Source organism: Danio aesculapii, chromosome 14, assembly GCF_903798145.1.
Source record: "Danio aesculapii chromosome 14, fDanAes4.1, whole genome shotgun sequence".
Classification (NCBI taxonomy): domain Eukaryota; kingdom Metazoa; phylum Chordata; class Actinopteri; order Cypriniformes; family Danionidae; genus Danio; species Danio aesculapii.
The window spans coordinates 43,480,305-43,501,066 of record NC_079448.1 but is presented as its reverse complement, the minus strand read 5'-3'; the positions used below and the strand labels follow the sequence as shown (position 1 = coordinate 43,501,066).

At 38.7% G+C, this 20,762-nt stretch overlaps 1 protein-coding gene across 5 annotated transcripts in view; it reads right to left on the bottom strand.

The window, feature by feature from the left end:
- The window catches only part of bcorl1 (BCL6 corepressor-like 1), a 38,569-nt gene extending 24,878 nt beyond the window's left edge, over nt 1-13,691 (bottom strand). For 3 of the 5 annotated variants that reach the window (XM_056472151.1, XM_056472155.1, XM_056472154.1), the window contains exons 1-3: nt 10,278-10,453; nt 6,862-6,946; nt 4,183-6,765 (exon numbers count right to left, since the gene is read on the bottom strand). In XM_056472151.1, the coding sequence (XP_056328126.1) occupies nt 4,183-6,765; nt 6,862-6,867 (2,589 nt within the window). In that variant the 5' untranslated portion in view covers nt 6,868-6,946; nt 10,278-10,453. Of the gene's footprint in view, nt 1-4,182; nt 6,766-6,861; nt 6,947-10,277; nt 10,482-13,544 lie in introns of those variants that run through there. The other 2 variants (XM_056472152.1, XM_056472153.1) reach the window with 2 other exon arrangements.
- Between the last annotated feature and the right edge of the window lie 7,071 nt (nt 13,692-20,762).

The window sequence follows — 20,762 nt, the reverse complement described above, 5'->3', positions numbered from 1 at the left end:
CTATGCACCATATACTTATGCACTTATACACTCAACAGCATAGTATATGAATGTAGTGTCTTTCCAAATGAAACACTGTTTTTTACCAAGCAGAAATTCAAACCGTTTCCCTGATTATGTTTGACCGACGGTTGCCAAATTATTGAAATAAATGACCAAACTACCAAATAATACCTGCCTTGAGTATAACTTCATTCACCATCAAGAGGCGCTATAATCACTCTCGTAGGAGAATTTTGCTTTCATAATCCAAAATAAATAAAGTAATCCAACATGTGCGCCCGATAGCTCCGCTCCTTCCTCTACGTGAGCAACACTGCGTCTGTTGAGTGCGTGAAGTGTCCAACAGTCCACAATTCATTTTAGCGTCTGAATGAGTGCATCATCCGGGTAATTAAAGTGCACTTATTATTTTTAAAGTTTTCAATGTGAACGCACTACTTACACTATTAATACAACAAAATGGTGAAGAATCGTGCATAAGTATGCAATTTCGGACGCACCTCGAGTCAATTTGCAATGTGAACTGGATTTCACACCGGATGTGTAAAGCACAATAAAACCCATTAATTTCAATGGCAGAGCAGAGCAGTGCAGCGCACTATCAACTAGTTTTTAAATCTAACACCGAGATCAAAGTTCAAAATAGCTTATATTCCAATCATGTACACATATACTTATCTATGCATGAACACATGCTCACCAGAAAACCAGTCTGCTAAAATAACATGCAGAGAGGACATTTCTATATAGTATACTTGTTACTGCTGCTTGTAGTAATGCTACTGTGCTGTCATGGCAACACTGGTAAAGTAGTGCCTTCCAACTCATTCACTGTCAATAAAATTGTATGATTTTATTGGCTTATGTTTTTTAAGACGTGTAATTATTCAGTTAAATTTAAAGTTGTACAAAATTATATTATTTAATAAAATAATAATTATTCAGGGTATATGCAGCAATCCTAAAGGTAATCTCAATACCTTTTTAAGACTTCCCCTTTTTAAGATCTCATCACCACTTCTCAGTTCTAATCAGTATCAAACCTTTAACTTTATAAGCAGTTGTTAAAAAACAGTTGTTAATAAACAGTTGTAGTTAAATAAATCAATGGAGCACAACCATGAAACAGAACTCAGATAAGCTCGGAAGAAACAACACTTGAAAGAATAAATTACATTGTTGTTTTCAACCACCTTTCTCTAACCAGGAGTACGCAAACTTATATTTTCCCATTTTGCCGTCTCTTTCAATGTATGGTTTCGCTACATGTGGAGATCGGCACATCACCTTTCTGCGTTTGTCGCTAATTACGTGACATATCCTGGACGGAGGAGCTTTGGCCTGAACCAATCGCATGGATCGAGCATGCCGTTGTTAATATTAGGAGGAAATAAATTTTTTTTTGGAGTCAAACACTTTGGACAACACTTGAACAAAATTTAAGACCTCGTAAAAACGTGATAAAGACTTTTTAATACCATTTAAGGGCTTTAATTTTCGCAGAATTGATTTATCAACTTTTAAAACTTTTCAAGACCCTGCACACACCCTGTTATTTCAAAGAATTCTGTTTCGTTTCCAGCCCAGTGCATGCAGATTTTTTTTGTTTCAGCCCAGAATTTCATTTCGGTGCAATGCAGGGTTGTACCATTATTTATATAATAATATTAATATTATTAGTGCTTTAAAGAAATTTTTGCTTCCACTTGTAGTGTATTTGTGGTAGTGCCACAATAGTGGTAGTATGTTGACCTTATTCTTGACGTACTTGCAAGAGCAGCCATTGGAATCTATTTGGCTGGAGACTTCTGGACTCATTCACTTTCATTGATGCTTATACGTTAAAAACAGCACATTCTGCTGCTTGATGTTGCAAACTGGTATTTTCTTATTATATTCTTCTCATTTTTATGTGTAGTCATGAATATACTTGTTTGTAGAGCGAATAGTTTGACCATTTTATGACATTTATTATTCCAAGTCATTTCTCCCATATGCAACTGAATCGAAATTACTAAAACAATTGCAAAAACGAGCACAGTTCCGCATCGCAAAATACAGTCAATATTTCTGCTGTGCAATAGACCGCTGGTATATATTAAAATATCTAAACCTACATACCCATCTAAACCTACCTACATACAATTAGGCATGGGCCGGTATAAGTTTCTGACGGTATGATAACCTTGCATAAAAATATCACAGTTTCACGGTATTATGATTACTGCTTTAAAATTATTTCTTTTAAAATTTCTCAGTAAAAAACAAAAACTTTTTTACACCATTTAACACAAAATATTACATTTTAGAAAGCATTTATAATATTTTGGAACAGTAAACATGTCTGGCTACATAATTAAAATAAACCGTTGACTTCAACTATCTTCATTAGCTTTAAAAACACAGATTTCCTTTCAACACATAAAAAAATACTTTAAAAAAACCTTTACATATACCTTAGAAACAGTATAACAAAATATTTTTTACGGTTTTAATTGACTTTTGCAAACCACGGTAAACCTTGAAACCGGTTATTGTCCCATACCTACATACAATAACTAAAAATATAATATAAAGTCAGTCATCTTTAGAAATGCAATGCTTTCAAAAATACAATCTTCAAAGCAGTACAAGTACAGCTACATGACTTAAACTAGTGACTAGCTAAAATTAAACTAGTATAAAACTCCTTAGTAAACTCTGATCACTTGTAAGCATCCACAGGAAAAACTGAAGAAAAAAAACACCCACAGAAATGACATGGCAACTCACAACAAGAATAACTCCTCCAGCAATAAAAGGGCACAATTTAGACAGATGATATGCTAAAATTACAAAGAATTAATTAAATTAGAATATTACCAAAACTAAGAGCTTTCCATTTCTAAGGAGACTCATCCACTATAAGACCAAACTGACAGAGAAATCAAAAAGAATATCTGTGGTAATAGATACTATCAATTTAAACTTATTAATAACCCACAACAGTCCTTTAAAGTAGAAGTGCCAAAACTTACTATAAAGAGTCAAACCAAACATGACAGAGAACCGTGGCCAAAATTAAATGCTGCATTATATTTCCAATTTATTTTTAAATATGGCATGGCAGGCCCAAGAAATGTTCTTCAGGGGCCAACGTTGGACAGCATGCCCTGGTTTGAGCATCTCTGCTTTACACTTCTTGACATTAAGCTGCACGGGGAATGAGGCATGATGATACAGAATATTTAAATGTGGCTCATTCAATCATATGATCTGAACTAGGGTTGCACGTTACTGGAATTCGGTACCAATCGATAAAAAAAAATGTTGAAACGTCCATTTCCTGCTAACATTTGTGCGCTATTGAGCACGTTCTTAAACAGTGCTGATTTGCCAGTGTGTTCACGTGATCAACAGAAATGACTGTGATTGGCCGTGAAGGTTATCAGTTCACCGAACTCACAGCTGTTTACTGAGTGTAACCACAGATACAAGGACACCGGAGCGTTTTAAAGCCACAATTCATCAGCGGATTGCTCGTATGTCAGCTTATAGACAAACCAGCTGATCGACGGGACTTTGAAATGCTCAAGTGTCCTTGTATTTGTGGTTACACTCAGTAAATAGTGGCAAGTTAAGCAAACTGATTACCTTAACAGCCAAATCACAGTCATTTCTGTTGAGCATGTGAACACAATGGCTAATCAGCGTGGTTCAAGAATGTGCACAGTTATGTTCAAATGTTAGCGGGAAATGGACGTTTTTAAAACTTCAGTACCGATTGGTACCTAATTCCAGTATCGTGACAACCCTAATCTGAACAAACCGTTTGTAATCAGCTCTACTTCTTGACTTTTTTGTTTTTAGCTCAAATGTTCATTACATTTCTAGCTGTTTTATTTACACCTTTTGTATATTTTCCATTTATAACTTCATGAAATGAGAAAATACTCAAAAGAAATAAAGTACCTCTCATCTTACAAGTATGCAATTGACTGGATGATAAATACAGACATTATCACATGATCATATGATCTTTTGCCTGAATGTTCAGTAGGATTTCTTGTGACATAAAATTACTCATGCTATGATTCCTGATTTTGGTCACACTCACACCATTAGACTGAATTATTGTCAGTCATGGCTTATTACACACACCATAATAAAAAAGTACACACTAATGTAAGTACAACTTACCTTTTTATGAGTGAGGCCTTGATTGACTGATGGACTGTCTTTATCTTTTTGTTTCTTACGTACTGTCTTTTTTTGCACTTCAGAAGGTGTTTTCTCCTTGGCGTGCTTTTTCAGGTTCTTTTGTTTCATGATGGATACTTTTCCTTTGGAAGGTATCTCCTCTTTGGCTCCATTTATTTTTGCTTCTCCTTCTGCTTCTACAATGTTGCTCTGAAGGAGGGATAAGGCTATCCCTTCTACTTTAACATGAGAAGAAAGCTTCTTCTCTGATGTCTTCTCTTTTTCAGTCTCATCCTCTAACTGTTGCACCAATTTCCTTTCTTTCCATTCTACTTTAATACTGGGCGCACTTCTTTTACTTGGGGTACTAGATTTAATTTTTTGTCTACTATCAGATGATAGATTTTCTGTCTGTTTTGTCTGTTTCTCCCGTCCCTTATCCTTGGCCACAGGAACGGTTGTGATTTCTGGTCTGTTTAGAGCTGCTGTGGAGTCTGTTTGTGGAGAGGTTTTGTCCGACTTAATGACTTGTCCTTCTATGGTCCTGAACGGGGGAGAACCAGCTGTGAGGGTCTGTTGCAACGTGGATTCCTGACACCTGTTCTGGATGCTGACTACCTCAGGCCTCTTGGACCCCACCGAAGACAGATTACAGTAGTTCTCACCAGTAAGAGCAGTGGTCTCAAGAGTTTTCTGCTTCACTATCGACTCCAGGTTGGACAGGGGGGATTTGGCCTTCTCCCACTTTTCATCCTCTACTTTAGTTGGGCTTAAATGGGAGTTATGGAAAAGGGCTCTCTCACAACCGAGTGTGCTCTTAGTCTTTGGGGCTTGAGTCTGACTTGGCTTCTTCTGCAAGGATGCTCCTTGGGAATGAACACAAGGTGGCTGCCATAAGGATTTAACTGGAGGTGTAAACAAGGTGCCTCCTTTTCCACCAACAGACTTTCGGTGGGGCTGTGAATTTACTGTAGCACATAATTGGGTGGATAAAAAACCTTGTTGAGTACCTGTTGAAAGCTTTCCACTCTTATTATGCTGGGGACCTTTAACAGCAAATGGAGCTTTCCTTTCTCTACAGACTGGCTGCTCTCCTTGGTCAATGATAGAGATAGTTTCCTGTTTGGCAAATGTCTGAAGGTCCTCTACAAAAGCAGCAGCTTTTCCATCTTTGCTACGCAAAGTAGATGCTAGAATGGGACTTGCCACACCTACATATGTACCAGGGAGATTATTCAAGGAACCAGAAGATGAGCTTTTCACCCAAGATGCGTTGGGTTCTAGTGCATGGTGATTAGCTAGTTTTGAAGATGACTTCTGGGTTGCACCATTTCTCTGAGTGTCATATGTACTGGATGACCCATGAAAAGAAGCAGAATGAATCTTTTTTGAACCAGTAATATTTTTCTGATGAGCCTCAGCAGAATGATGTTCAGTGGCCACTGATGGGTTGTTCTGAGTGTCTTTAATGCTTTTTTGTCGCTTGGACTTTGCAGACAGATCAAGCGGCACATCCCTTGGTTCAACAGGGCAGGAAACACTGAGCTCCTGTGGAGTGGACAGAGTTTTTGGTTTCAGATATGCCAACGAAGTCTTTTCTGCACTTCTGAATGTCGAGCCTTTTTCTACAAGGCTAAGTAACCGGCTTTGAGTCGTAATATTCGCCAGAGCTGGGCTGCAGCAGATGGCAGCAGTGGGAGAGATGGTATAACGGGTTGGTGGAGCCGAGCCCTGCGTAGCTTGCTGTACTGGAAGGGCTAAAGCTGGAGCTGCTACTGAAGACATTGGGCCTTTATGCTCAACTCTAGCCTGAAAGCCCTTAGACAAAGAGTCACACCTGACTTTGGATCCTGAAGACGGATGCTTTTTCTCAGCACTAGGTCCTCTCCCCACAGAAAAGTGATATGGGTATGTTTTGAGCATAGGTGTAGTGCTAGAACAAGAGCTTTGTGCAGGGCAGTCCTTTTGAAACTGGCTAGCAGTGGCTTCTCTCAGGGCAGCTATCTGACCTAACCCAGGTGGCAATGTGATCTTACAAAGAGGAGAAGAAAAATTGGAAGGGGGAAGGAAAGCAACAGGCTGGCCAGGTTTAAACAGTGTGGAGCACTGGAAACCTAAAGGAACACTTATCACAGGCTGGGTGGGAGCTGGTGCGTTAGTCTTCTTGTTTGGGTTTATATTAGAGTGAACAGAGTTCACAGGGTCCTCTGTGGTGACCTTTTTACCACAAGGCCACTGGTGAGTGGAGAAGATGCCAGCCCCATCAATCTTGCCTTTGGAAACCTCAATCCGATCAGGTAGTGGTGTGTTCACGGGATCAGTGCTGAACACATTGCTGTGAGGCTGAGAGGGGGAGAATTGTGGGCAATGATTTGAATTGCTGGCTTCTGAGCAGACGTCGGGCGTTTTGCAGTCTGTGGTCACCCTCAGCTTATTCTGCTGACTCTGAGGTACGTCACCTCTAAGTTCAAGAGGCAGTGTCTGCTGTGGATTCCCAACCATGCTCTCAGACACCTGGGTAGGGGCACTGCTCTCTCTGCTCACCGTCCCTCCATCCCCTACATTCATTGGTGAGGGATCCACCTAAGCAGGAAATAAGGCAGGTCAGTTTCACTTAGGGGGAAGGTTAAAAAATCATGAAAGAGTCAGAGGGGCCAATAACAATAAAATATTTGTTACCTGCATAGGCCTTTTCTCAACACATTACTCGGTGTGTGTGGACAAGTGACTTTTTAGGGGATTCTCCTCTGGCTAGTGTGCAGGTCTGTAGTAAAAATAGATAAAAATCAGCTTTAAAAGAAATGTTGCAAACAAGTACATGGAATTAATTTAAATGACGATAAATTTGGAGCATAAAGCATTACATAATTTTAAACTAAAAAAAAATTTACTCAATCTACTATTATATTTTAACAGCATAATTATTAACATAGTCTGACCCATTTCAAACTGTTAATTATGCTGTTAAAATATATATTTATTTGCTAAAAGATCATTTATATTTTAAACAGAGGAAAACAATTAATCTAGAAGTTGATGTTTCACTAATTGACTTCATTATTTGTTCTTTAATATACCAATAACTAATTGCAGAAGATAAATATTGTGTTGTGTTCAGGCAAGGTCAGCTCAGACCTCATTAACTAAATCAAATGTAAAATATAGATTGCTGCCTACATTACACGTCGCAAAGAGGCGTTTGTACGAAGAGGAACTGAAGTCCTGCTGTTAGCACATTCATTAAAACAAGTTAAGTTGGTTATACATTCACCTGACATTGATAATCCCTATTAGTAGCGCAGAATTACGTGTGGCATGCAAATTACTTTCATGAACAATTATTTTGAGTAATATAAAACATTTTTAGTTAAATTACTTAACAAAAGATGGACATAGATGAGCTTTAATCATGATCAAAGAGAACATCTGCATGCTTTACATCTCTTTCCCTGTAATCTGACAAAACTGACACTCTAACCATGAGGCCACAACATCATTTCTCTTGTTACAGGCAGTGATATGAGAGGCTGGAAACTTCCTGTGAGTAACAGAGGTTTCCTTAGTCAAGATGTCACAATATCCTTCAGACCACGGCTTGAGTTGGAATAGATATAACAATTACTGCGTTCAGATTTAAATAACATATTTGTTTTAAAAACACAATGATCTCCTGCTCCGTATTCCAGCAATTTACATTTTTAATTACACGTTTGTGAAAGCATGCTGTCATCTACTGGAAGAGAGACAAAACTGTGAAAACGCCAAGTTTGACCAATGACACTCTCCGTGTTTGTGAGCAAGTCAATTTTGTGTATGCGAGGCAGAACTAAAACTTGGAGAAAACAAAGACACGCGAAAACCTCGGCTGAAGAGACAGTTTTTACTGCAACAGCATTCACTTAACCCACATTGAATTTGACAACGGCGTGGTCAAAGTCGGCTACTTTAATTCACCCCCTTTTAAAGAAGCAGAGCACCCAATACTCATCAAACAGCACTATAAAGGGGAATGACTCTAGTGCACATCAGGCCACAAATGCCAGAGGTTGAAGATAAAGGATGCAAAAAGTTGATGCCGGTTTTACTGCCTCATTACCTCAGTGGGACAAACTGCAGTAGATCAAGACAACATCAAGAGTGCAGAAAAAGCAGAGCAACCATTAATGTGATGCTGTGTCTAACACAGATGCTTCACAGGCATAAGATAAAGGCGACGCAAGCATCTCATGTCAAGTCACAGAGAATGCATTACTAAAATGTTTACTTATAATGAGGTGGTCAAGCTGTAATTTAATCTAATTTCAATTGCTTTTGCAAAACTCTGAATCAAATCAATATGCAGGGTTCAGAGACATTTTGACAAACTAATATACGTAACCTTTTCAGCCATGCATGATTAGTGAATAAGGATTGTTAAATAAGTTTAAAGACTGGAATAGTAGATGGAATTCAAAATAATATATTTAAATCATAATTACTTGTGTACAATAAATAAAACATATTAGAATATAGTATTAGCAATGCAATGTTTTAAACTCACTATAGAAATGGCTCATTTCATTCAAACGTTTTGAACTCAGAATAAAGTTGCACCTTGTTGCATTCAAGACGACATTATTACGATTTATCTTTGGAGATCATGTTAATTTTTAAACATATGCATATGAATAAGGCCAGATCCTAATCAACACAGCCATCACAATCAACCAATCCTAAACCCCCCGATCTTACTTGCAGACAGTAAACACAGTAAACTCTGCTTCGCATCAGAATTCAGGTGAGCGCAGCAGCACCACGTTGTCAATACAGGTGACAGCCGTTTTAAAACATCAATTCCTTATTTTTCTGACTTAAAATGAGATCTAACTGATGTCGACACACTTAAAGTACCTGTCTGACATAAATCGAGCCGAATAGGCCTGATGATTGGAAAGTTTATGAGGTGTTATATGCGTGATTATCCGCTGCTAAAGATAGAACCGATAATTTTCCTTGAGACATTTCTCATCTTGAGGCATCTCAATTATTGAAAAGGCAGGATCAGTGGGAGCCCGTGTTTTTCTCCAGCTCTGCTTCTTTTGAATGGGGTAACCAGCGCAATGATATACACGGAGACGAGGAAATAAGCATCGTCTCTTCTCTCTAGACTGGAGCTCAGCATACTCGCGGTCTCCCGGTCAGTCCGTCGGGGCTCCGCAGCCCGGTGCTAAAATATGCACAAAGGATGATGCAGGAAAGCAGTCGATGACCAGCCGATGTCACGTCTCCTAATATTAGGACAGTGCATCGTCCTAAAACAGACCAAAATGTTTGTTCCTCCAACCAAGCCAGGGCTACCGAAAAACCGTCTCACACAATGCAAGAGACTCTCAGGTGACACGAAACGCCTGGCGTGCTGAAATGGGAGTCAGTGATAAATATCGCCGATGTTCAAAACACAAAAACAATAAAACGTAGGTCCCGCGAGCGGGGATTAAGCGACATTTTATATCACAGGAAAAGAACTGAGAGCCTACACGGTTCCGCGATGTGGTCAAACTAACGTTAACCGACGCGTTCGTACTGACAAAAACTATAAAGTGACCGTTGGTTTTTCGCGAAGCGCGAGCCGAGCTATGACGTCTGAATGAGAAGTCGACACAAAACACACGCGTAGAGAAATGTCACGCGCACATTTAAGGTTGGATGAGATCTCCTTCGCGAAGAAACATCGTACTTTGGCTGTCTCTCTCTCCACACTGCCCCCGAGGAGTGTTTGGAAACTAATAAGGTCGCCGAGTTTTCCGTACGCTCCTTATTATGACCGTCACTTGTGCTGCGTGACACGCGGGGAGAGCGTTATTTCGTACGGAGCAAGGTGTACGAAACTGAAGGAGCGATTTTCAGATCCCTGCGCAGCGAAGTCTCCCCTCTACCAACTCGCTCTGCATTACTCTGCCTCGAAATGTTTCTATAGCGGAGCAGCTCCAACAATCAAACTGTTATGACATGCCACAGCCCCAGAACCGAGTCCTCCGTCTATACAGCCCCGAATAATTCCAAAAGGCAATTAGCAAGCCAAATAACGATGTCAGATTGTACAAACGTGCACCAACCCGTTTGACCGACATTTGGAAGATGTTTGCGCATGAAGATAGCGGCTTTAATCCGGTCTTCCGATCTTGTCGCTCGCAGTTCACTAATCTCGACGATTTTCGGTTCTGAAAGTCCGGGGGGGTTCGTACCGTATCTCTCTGTCTCTGGTCTGGTGGGAGAGAGAGAGAGGGGCAGATGGAGCCGAGCTCGTGTGGGAGTTGTAGTGCTTCGACATCCACGCCCTGACCGCGTTCGCCCTGAGAAGGGAGGAGCGAGGACTGCAGGTCCCAGCATGCACCGCGAGAATCCAGCCGCTCAAGGGGAAAGGGGATCGCAACGGTGCGCTAAACTGCAAACCCTACCCGGGTAACAAAGTGAAAATACACCCTCGCTCTCAATTAAACCGTTGCTCCGGGACGCGACACGCGAGGGTCGCCGAGCAGCACGTGCACGTTTGTATAATCTCGCCTTCAAATTCGCACACGTGGGCCGGCACGAAAAAGAGTTGAGACAAACATTGCAGCGGAATTAGTAAAAAGCCTGCTGGGTCTCGAACTCCTTCAATAGAGCCACGAGACTGATGTCCACTACGGGACACCCAGGAAACGATCGCCTAGAATAGATGCACATCAAAATCCAACACTGCAGAATGGGCCGAGATGTTTTTATTTACATTTCTAACCTTTAATCATGCACATTCTCGTTATATATGTGGAGCCTTTTCTTTGGTAAAACATGCTGCATATTGCTAGATCTTTAAAATGCAATGAAACAACGTGATTTTGCCAAATATGTTTTAGATTAACATAAAGCATGTCTAATTAAAAATCATTTAAACAGGTGGATTTAACCATGTTCTCAAAAGCCCACCACTGACCTTCACCTTTACATTATTTGTCAGGTGACAGGCAGCTGTTGCTAAATATCTCTGGAGCTTCAGTTGTATGTTTCAGAACATGCACCGGATTGTTACTAGGTTACTCTTCAGATGCTGTTGAGAAAATGTTATTGTTGTTTCTCCTGCAACACCTGTGCATCTATTGAGTAGCTGAGCGTTTTCCCTCATTTGAAGGCTAAATTGAGTTGCCTATTATAAAAACAAACTGTCAAATGTTGTGTTTCAGTATTTCAAGCGAAATACCAGACAACAGTTCCACCTTGACATATCATCTGAAATGGATTTTTTTCAGCTTCGTAAAATGACCTGCAATGTCAATCTAGTTTAACATTCATTGGGAATTCAAGATTTATTTCTAATTATGTTTTTTAAAATAAATAATAAATATGTATAAAAGCAAGATCATTTCTGCTTTCCCTTTAACCAAAACACATCTATAAAGAGATTATGATGCAAGTGTATACTCTCAAAAGACTGTCATTAAAATTAGGCCAAATTAAGAGTTCTTTCTCCTGTCATGCTTACCTTAAATTAATCAGTCACTTTTCCAGCAGCAAGTCACAAACAATCTAAGGTTATCTTCCTTGTATCAAGACAAGACAATGAGCATGATGATAGCTAAATCAGCTCCATCAGCTGTCCAGTAGCCATTTGCTGGCTTCTTTGATCTTGAATTTAACAAGCACCCTATACTTTTCAGCCTCAGACACAGTAAGCCAGACAGTGTGATTCAAGCAAACACTTGTTATTACATCCCAGCTGATTTTTATAAAACTGGATTATTAATTTTTTAAAATGATTTAAATATTTTGTGAATGTTATTGTGCATAACAAATTAAGAAAATTGTACAAACATCTTGAATCTTCTGCACTACGTTCCTTTGACCTCATGTAGCCTATATATTAAACAAAACAATAACATCCAACAGGTTGAGGCATCTTTTTGATATGATATAGCCTGAAAATATTCATTTATTTACATGTTTGTAGTATAACTTTTTTAGTTTAACCTGAACTCAAGACGATTGTTCAGCATTTTTTAATATCTCAACACCAAATCAGTGTCACCGTCTATCTCAAAGGCATTTCTTCAGATGAACTCTTTACTGAGTAGCACAAGACTACACATTGACTCGTAAAGTTACCAAGCTGCCATTTGAAAGCATTTTGGCACCGGAGAGGCGCCAGACCTTGGCATTATGATTGAATGACTACTAATAAAGCATATAATTATGTATAGTTACGGGACGCTCGTGCGTTTGATGAATAGCGTATATATAAATATAAATAGGCTTTTATATCCGCTTTAAATTCAGATGACACGGCATTATCAAGCACAATCATCGGACAATATACAACATCACAGTCGTCCCAAATTAGGGTTGCTCCCACCGAAATGCATCAACGTAAACAAATGTGCATTTTAACATTTGTGAGCGATGACCTATTTTTGTGATGACTGCTCCAATGCAAACTGACCCCGTATAGGCTGCGCTGAGCATCGCGTCTTCTTGCGGCTTGAACGCCGATGCTGCCGTGAAAACACAGGCTGTTAATTGTGACTGCGAGACAATCGCATTAGACAGATGCAGTCACTGCAATGGGGCTAATTGAATTATTAAAAGCTAAAATATCGCAAACAAGTCGAACGTGGTGGGCACTGCTTGTCTGCATGTGAATGCATCTGTCAATCAGATTCAGCACGAATGCTATGCACGTTAAAAGGCCTATTGAGAGATTCGGAAAAGTTTGAGTTGATTCGTGTCAAATTCCAGCCACCATTAGCTGTTTTAAACAGGCCTGAGGTGGCTGCAAATGAACGTCACCGCTTGGGCAACATTAACAACTTAGTTTCAAAACACAATTAAAAGAACTGGCAAAGGAAATGACAACAGAAAGGCCGTGCAACAGTGCAAACTGAGGTGTCTGACCGGTGCATGCTTCACTGCATGGCTGAGGTAATGTCGCAAGGGTGGGAGACAGAGCGAGCACACGAAGTGGGCAGGTTGAGAGGATGCAAAAGATATCAAAACTTATTGCATCGCGAATTCACGCGCATATACGCGATGCATCACTTTCGTAGGCCTTAACGCACGTAATGACATTGGCTCTTGCGATCGCGTGCGGTCAGTTTAGGACACAACGTTATCCATATATTTTCAAATGTTGCCGCATGTTGTCTTTGCACTGTATTAAAACATGCAACCGCTTCGGATAGTTACATCTCGTCATGACAAGATGTTAGGACTTTGATGCACTCATGTACAAGTGCAAAGTTTAGAGAGTTGACTGTCGCCCTCCATTGCGTTGTGCAATGCCCCCTTTAATGCCCCCTCGCTCGCCAGTATAGCGCCTTTGTTATTAATCGCATGGAATCGCGCCGCCTTACCTTAGCGGCCCCAAACTGCTTTTCTATGCCTCGGAACTTGACGTATTCATCCAGATGCAAAGGGAAGTGTCTCTGCCTGTTGTTTTCGTTTCCGTCCGATAGTATGATTCAGTGGAGGATTTAACACTGTGAATTTTGGGTTTCTCCCCGCGATCTTCCCTCATCGCCGCAGCAGCTGGAGAGGAAAAATCGCGCACGCTGGGTCCTAAAGCCGGCTGCGTTCCCACAGGTGACCGCGAGCAGCAGCGCTTCCGAGCCCCGCTCTCCTTCCTCCGGAGCAGCTCCTGTCTGGTCAGTGCTCGTGCAGGGAGGTGAACAGACTTAACTACAGCTTATAGCGAGATTTCTGTGCTGACTTATTTTTACGGCTTTCTTGCGCACGGATATATTTCTGATAGTAGGCTTTGGTGTTTGATTCATTTGGCTCGTTTTTTGCTCTCGCGAATATGAACGTGAAACGCACATGTAATGAACTGCATTATGGTTTAATCAGAGGATTATGGAGTGGGCCAATGGGACCCCGGACTGCCAGGGGCCTCCAGCTGAGCTCTAGAGCTAAAACAGACAGAAATTAAGAAATCTGTTAGAACAGAACACATTAGCTATTATGTTTATGCTGAATGGTACAGTTGTTGATTTAACATTGTATGGGTCAAAGACAAAAATGTTCATTTTATTTTTAAAAATTACATGTTTACCATGATTTAAAGAAGACACAAACAGTATTTCAGTGTAGCAATAGTTTTTATACCTTGTCAGATCATTTTAGCGCAAGAATCATAACACTATTTTAAGTATTTACTTATATTTTTCCACTGTCCGTCAAACAAATAGGTTTATTGTCAGTATTACAGTTTAATAATTTAATATGTAATAACATTTGTGGGCGGCGTGGTGGTGCAGTGGGTAGTGCTGTCACCTCACAGCAAGAAGGTCGCTGACTCGAGCCTCAGCTGGGTCAGTTGGCATTTCTGTGTGAAGTTTGCATGTTCTCCCTGTGTTGACGTGGTTTTTCTCTGGGTGCTCCGGTTTCCCCCACAAGTCCAAAGACATGTGCTATAGGTGAATTGGGTAAGCTAAATTGTCTGTAGTGTGAATGGGAGTGTTGGGGTGTTTCCCAGTGATGGGTTGCAGCTGCGTAATACATATGCTGGATAAGTTGGTGGTTCATTCAACTGTGGCGACCCTAGATTAATAAAGGGACTAAGATGAAAAGAAAATAAATGGATGAATAACATTTGTAAAGACCCATATTCAATCATCATAGGAAGGAAATATTCTGTTTAATTTTGTATGCATAAGTAAAATGTGGAGGATTTTTATATACTTGAACGTTTCTGTAATTGTGTATATTCCCGTAATAAAAAAGGAATAACATTTAGTTTGATTATTTTAGTAAAGGTCTGATTTTTAGACAGGTCTTATTTTTTATGTTTTATTACACTGAAAGAACAAGCAACATTATTCATACATTAATTTTCCTTTGGTTTAGTTTTCCTTCCCCTTATTTATCAGAGGTGGCCACAGCGGAACGAACCACCAACTATTCCAGAATATGTTTTACACAGCAGATGCCCTTCCAGCTGCAACCCAGTACTAGGAAACACTCTTAACACACGCACAACTCATACACCACAGTCAATTTTGTTTATCCAATTCACCTATAGCGCATGTAGACTGTGGGAGAAACTGAAGGAAACCCACGTAAACACTGAGAGAACTTGCAAACTTCACACAGAAATACCAACTGGGACTCAAACCAGTAACCTTCTTGCTGTGAGGCGACAGTGCTAACTACTGAGCCACCTATAGGGCAACATTATTTCACCCATATTTTGATATTTTATTTTTCAGATGTTGAAAAGTTAAAGATTAGTTTTCTTTAAAATCACATTTGTATATGGATTTTAATGTGGACACCTCGACGGATCTCACCTTGGACTCATGTGTTCATCTTGTATGCGTCTTTATTTGTCATATTCATTCATCATTTTGTTTTCAGCTTAGTCGCTTGTTAATCAGGGGTTTGCCATAGCGGAATGAACCGCCAACTTATCCAGCATATGTTTTACACAGCGGACGCCCTTCCAGCTGCAACCCATCACTGGGAAACACCCATACACTCTCATTCACACACATACACTACGGGCAATTTTAGCTTATCCAATTCACATATAGCACATCTTTGGACTTGTGAGGAGTCGGTGCACACGGAGGAAACCCACCCGAACATGGTGAGAGCATGCAAACTCCACACAGAAATGCCAACCGACCCAGCCTAGGCTCGACCCAGTGACCTTTTTGCTGTGAAGCGACAGCGATACCCACTGCGCTGCCCCTATTCTTCATATTTGTGAACATAACATTGTGAACATACATTCCTCATTATTTGTACAACAGGTGGGTTTCCAGAGGCTGTACCTGTTAGTTTGTGCTCATATGCACCCCAATGCCAAAAGATGTTTTTTGCTTCTCCATGGAGGCCACCATTGCGAATGCTTTAAACTTCGTTTTAATAATAACTGCAGTATTTCTCAACTGCTTGGAAATAACTTACACTCCCAGTAACTCATATCTTACACTCCCCATTAACACTGCATTATTTATTATTCCATATTTGCACAATTAAAATTGCACATATCCATCGCACTCATCTTGAACTCATCTTGAATTGTACATACCCACTGTACATATACATTTGTAATTATGTTCATATATATCTGCATACCTCTAGTTATTAATAGCAACCTGTAAATATATTCATCCATTGTAAATCTCTGTTCACAGCTAATACAGCCTGTATATAATGTTCATAGTACATCCATCTGTAAATATCACCATAGGTTTTCTATAATTACACTTTATAACTTACACCTATATCCTGCACTTGCTGCTATTGCACTTCTGGTTAGACCTAAACTGCATTTTGTGGCCTTGTACATGTGTAATGTCAATAAAGTTCTATAATAATCTAATAATAGACAATAATCTAATCTAAAATGTGCACATTAAAAGCAAGCAAAACAGATTACAATTTTTTTTTTTCAGAGCTGTCCAAATAACTATTTTTGCCCAAACTACTCTCATCAACTTGCCAACCAGAAGTTCTGAGCATGCTCCCAATGTCATTCCATGAAAAGGTTTATACAGTTACTTATTTTTAATTAACAATGGGGGAGAAAGTATACAGTCAAATATGATAATAATGACTGGTCAGAATGCATTATCTCTTTTTGACTATACAGTGCATCTGGAAAGTATTCATAGCGCTTCACTTTTCCACATATTTTTATGTTACAGCCTTATTCCAAAGTGGATTACATTCATTTATTTCCTCAAAATTTCACACACAAAACTCCATAATGACAGTGTGAAAAAAAGTTTAGTAAATTTTGTGAAATAAAAAACCTGAAAAATCACATGTACAGAAGTATTCTCAGCCTTTGCCTTGAAGCTCTAAATTGAGCTCAGGTACATTCTGATCATTCTTGAGATTAATTGGAGTTCACCTGTGGTAAATTCAGTTGATTGTACATGATTTGAAAAGGCATATACCTGTCTATATAAGATTTCAGGGTTGACAGTGCATGTCAAAGTACAAACCAATCATGAAGACAAAGGAATTGTCTGTAGACCTCCGAGACTGGATTGTCTCGAGGCACAAGGCTGGGGAAGGTTACAGAAAATTTCTGTTGCTCTCAAAGTTACAATGAACACAGTGGCCTCCATCATCCTGAAGTGGAAGATGTTTGGAACCACCAGGACTCTTCCTCTTGCCGCCCTCACTATTATGCCACCCTAGGCGGCCGCCTAGGTCGCCTCTATGGACACGCCGGCCCTGCTTGAGAGGTACTGCTAAGAGGAATGGGCAAAAATTTCCAAAGAAAGGTGTGTCAACCTTGTGGCATCATATTCAAAAAGACTTGAGGCTGTAATTGCTGCCAAGGGTAAACCAACAAAGTATTGAGCAAAAACTGTGAATACTTATGTACATGTGATTTTTCAGGTTTTTTATTTTTAATAAATTTGCAGCAATTTTTAAAAAATCTGTTTTCAGATTGTTATTATGCGGTATTGTGTGTAGAATTTTAAGCAAATAATTTATTTTAATCCATTTTGGAATAAGGCTGTGACATAAAAAATGTGGAAAAAGTGAAGCACTATGAATACTTTCCAGATGCACTGTATGTCATACAATCAGACAGCAGGGCATTATGGCGAGTGAAACTAATGAGAAATCTCTGCACATAACACAGGCTTATGGTTGCAGGCTAATTGCGTATATTTCAGAAATTGAGAAGCATTAAATGATTCAAACACTATAATTTAGATTAAAGAAATAGCATTGACTGACTAACTTTATTTCTTCTCTCTGGTCTACCAAGATCTTTAATCTTTACTTAATTCCCAGATACTTTACAATAACCATGACAGGGTTTCATCAAGTCACATTTAAGAGTTTTAAAGACCATTTTAAGACCATAATGAATAAAATTTCAGACTTACACAAAGATTTTCTTAATAGCCAAGTTAAAACCTTAAAAAACAGGGAAGATTAAACCATATTAATAAGATATTAATAAGTAAATATAGTTAATAAATAAACATTTCTTAAAACTTTTATTGAAATATATTGTTAGTGATTGGCTGGGTGTTGGCCCATCTTGGTATAGCTTTACATGGACAAAAGAAAAATAAAGACCTGTTTAAAATTATTTAAGACCCACACCACAATATTTCAGTGGATTTAGAATATTTTAAGGCCTAAAATTTTGTTAATGAAATTTAAGACCTTTTAAAGACCATTTTAAGACCATAATGAATGAAATTTCAGACTTACACGAGGCTAAATGCTTAAGTTTTTTTTAAATAGCCAAGTTAAACCCTTAAAAAACACAAAGAAGACAATTAAACCATATTAATGAGTAAACAGAGGTAATAGTTGAACATTTCTTTAAACTTTTATTGAAATATATTGTTAATGATTGGATGGGTGTTGGCCCAATTGGGTATAGCTTTACAGAACATGGATATAGGAAAATTAAGACCCGTTTAAAACTATTTAAGACCTACAACACAATATTTCAGTGGATTTAGGACTTTCTAAGGCCTAAATTTTGTTTTTTTAAATGTAAGAGATTTTAAGAAAATGCAGAAAACCTGCATGAAAGAAAGATTAAAGCACTTGTCAAACTCTTGCACCCCTTATTTTACATAGAGGTGCCACCATTGCAGAAATCAAAGCTTTCACAAGAGTGCTTATGGTAAAATGAGGAACAGTGTGTGACTTTAATTAAAAAGTGCATCAAACTTTATGCACCCATTTTGCCTGGAGCAATGTAATGAAGAGAATACACTGAGCTGTTTGCATATTAAACCCACATTATCCCTGAAAAACACATTATATCTGTTGATATCAGCTGATGTTTTAATTACCGATTAATCCTCACAGACAGACAGAAATAGATAGACATAAGAGTAACACTTCATATATGTCCAACACTTCATATGTCCTGATTTTATTTGATTCTGATTGCAAGGTCTCATTTCAATGTGACTGAATTCTTGATCTATAAATACAGATTTGATACAGATGCTATTTGTATTTATAAAAAATGAACAGTGAACATCAGTTTACAATTAAATAGTTGATTTAATTAAAATAAATGAAGAGCTGCAGACATAAAGAATGTTTTAGAAGAAACTATCTCTCCATTTAAGTTTATAAACAGAATATTTTGGGTATTAAAAATAGAGCATTGAAAGAAAATGTATTCGCTGATATGTATATTTTGGCCAACCCTATAGGCAGACAAATGGACAGACAAACAGCTATACAGACAGATAGACAAACAGAAAGACAGACAGAGAGAAATGAACATACAGAAAGACAGAGAGAAAGACTGACAGATAATCTTCATGTCTATACAAATAGACATGAAGACAGAGAGACAGACATTAGATAGAGACAGACTAAAAGACTGACAGACAGAGAGAAATTATACAGAGTGAAACAAAGATAGATGGACATAGAGAAACAAATAAAGGAATAGATAGACAGATAGCCATTAGATAGAGACAGACAGTCTGACATATAGTGACAGACAGATAGACAAAAAGACAGAGACTGACAGACAGTAAAAGACAGACAGAGAGATGGTCAGACATTAGAGACAGATAGACAAAAAGACAGACAGATAGACATTATATAGAGACAGACAAACAGATAAGACAGACAGACAGAGACATTATATAGAAAAAACTGACAGAAACAAACAGATACAGACAAAACATATAGACAGACAGACTGACATTAGACACAGACAGACAAAAAGACAGACAGACAGAGACATTATATAGAAAAAACAGACAGAAACAAATAGATACAGACAAAACATATAGACAGACAGACAGACAGACAGACAGACATTAGACACAGACAGATAGACAGACTGACAGAGTGACTGACAGACAGACATTATAGACAGACACAAAAAGAGAGACAGTCAGACATTAGAGACAAATAGACAGACAAAAATACAGACAGAGAGATTAACAGACAGTCAGACACTATATAGAGACAGACAAAAAGACAGACAGACAGAGACATTATATAGAAAAAACAGACAGAAACAAATAGATACAGACAAAACATATAGACAGACAAACAGACTGACATTAGACACAGACAGACAGACAGACAGACAGACAGACAAAAAGACTGACAGACAGACATTATAGACAGACACAAAAATACAGACAGAGAGACAGTCAGACATTAGATAGAGACAGATAGACAGACAAAAATACAGACAGAGAGATTAACAGACAGATAGACAGACAAAAAGACAGACAGAGACATTATATAGAAAAAACAGACAGAAACAAATAGATACAGACAAAACATAGACAGACAGACAAAAAGACACAGACAGACTGACATTACACACAGACATACAGACAGACAGACAGACAGACAGACAGACAGACAAAAAGACAGACAGAAAGACTGACAGACTGACATTATAGACATACACAAAAAGAGAGACAGTCAGACATTAGATAGAGACTGACAAAATTACATATAGACATTATATATTAGATATAGACAGATAAAAATACAGAGAGATTAACAGACAGTCAGACACTATATAGAGACAGACAAAAAGACAGAAAAAACAAATAAAGAGACAGACAGAGACATTATATACATAAACA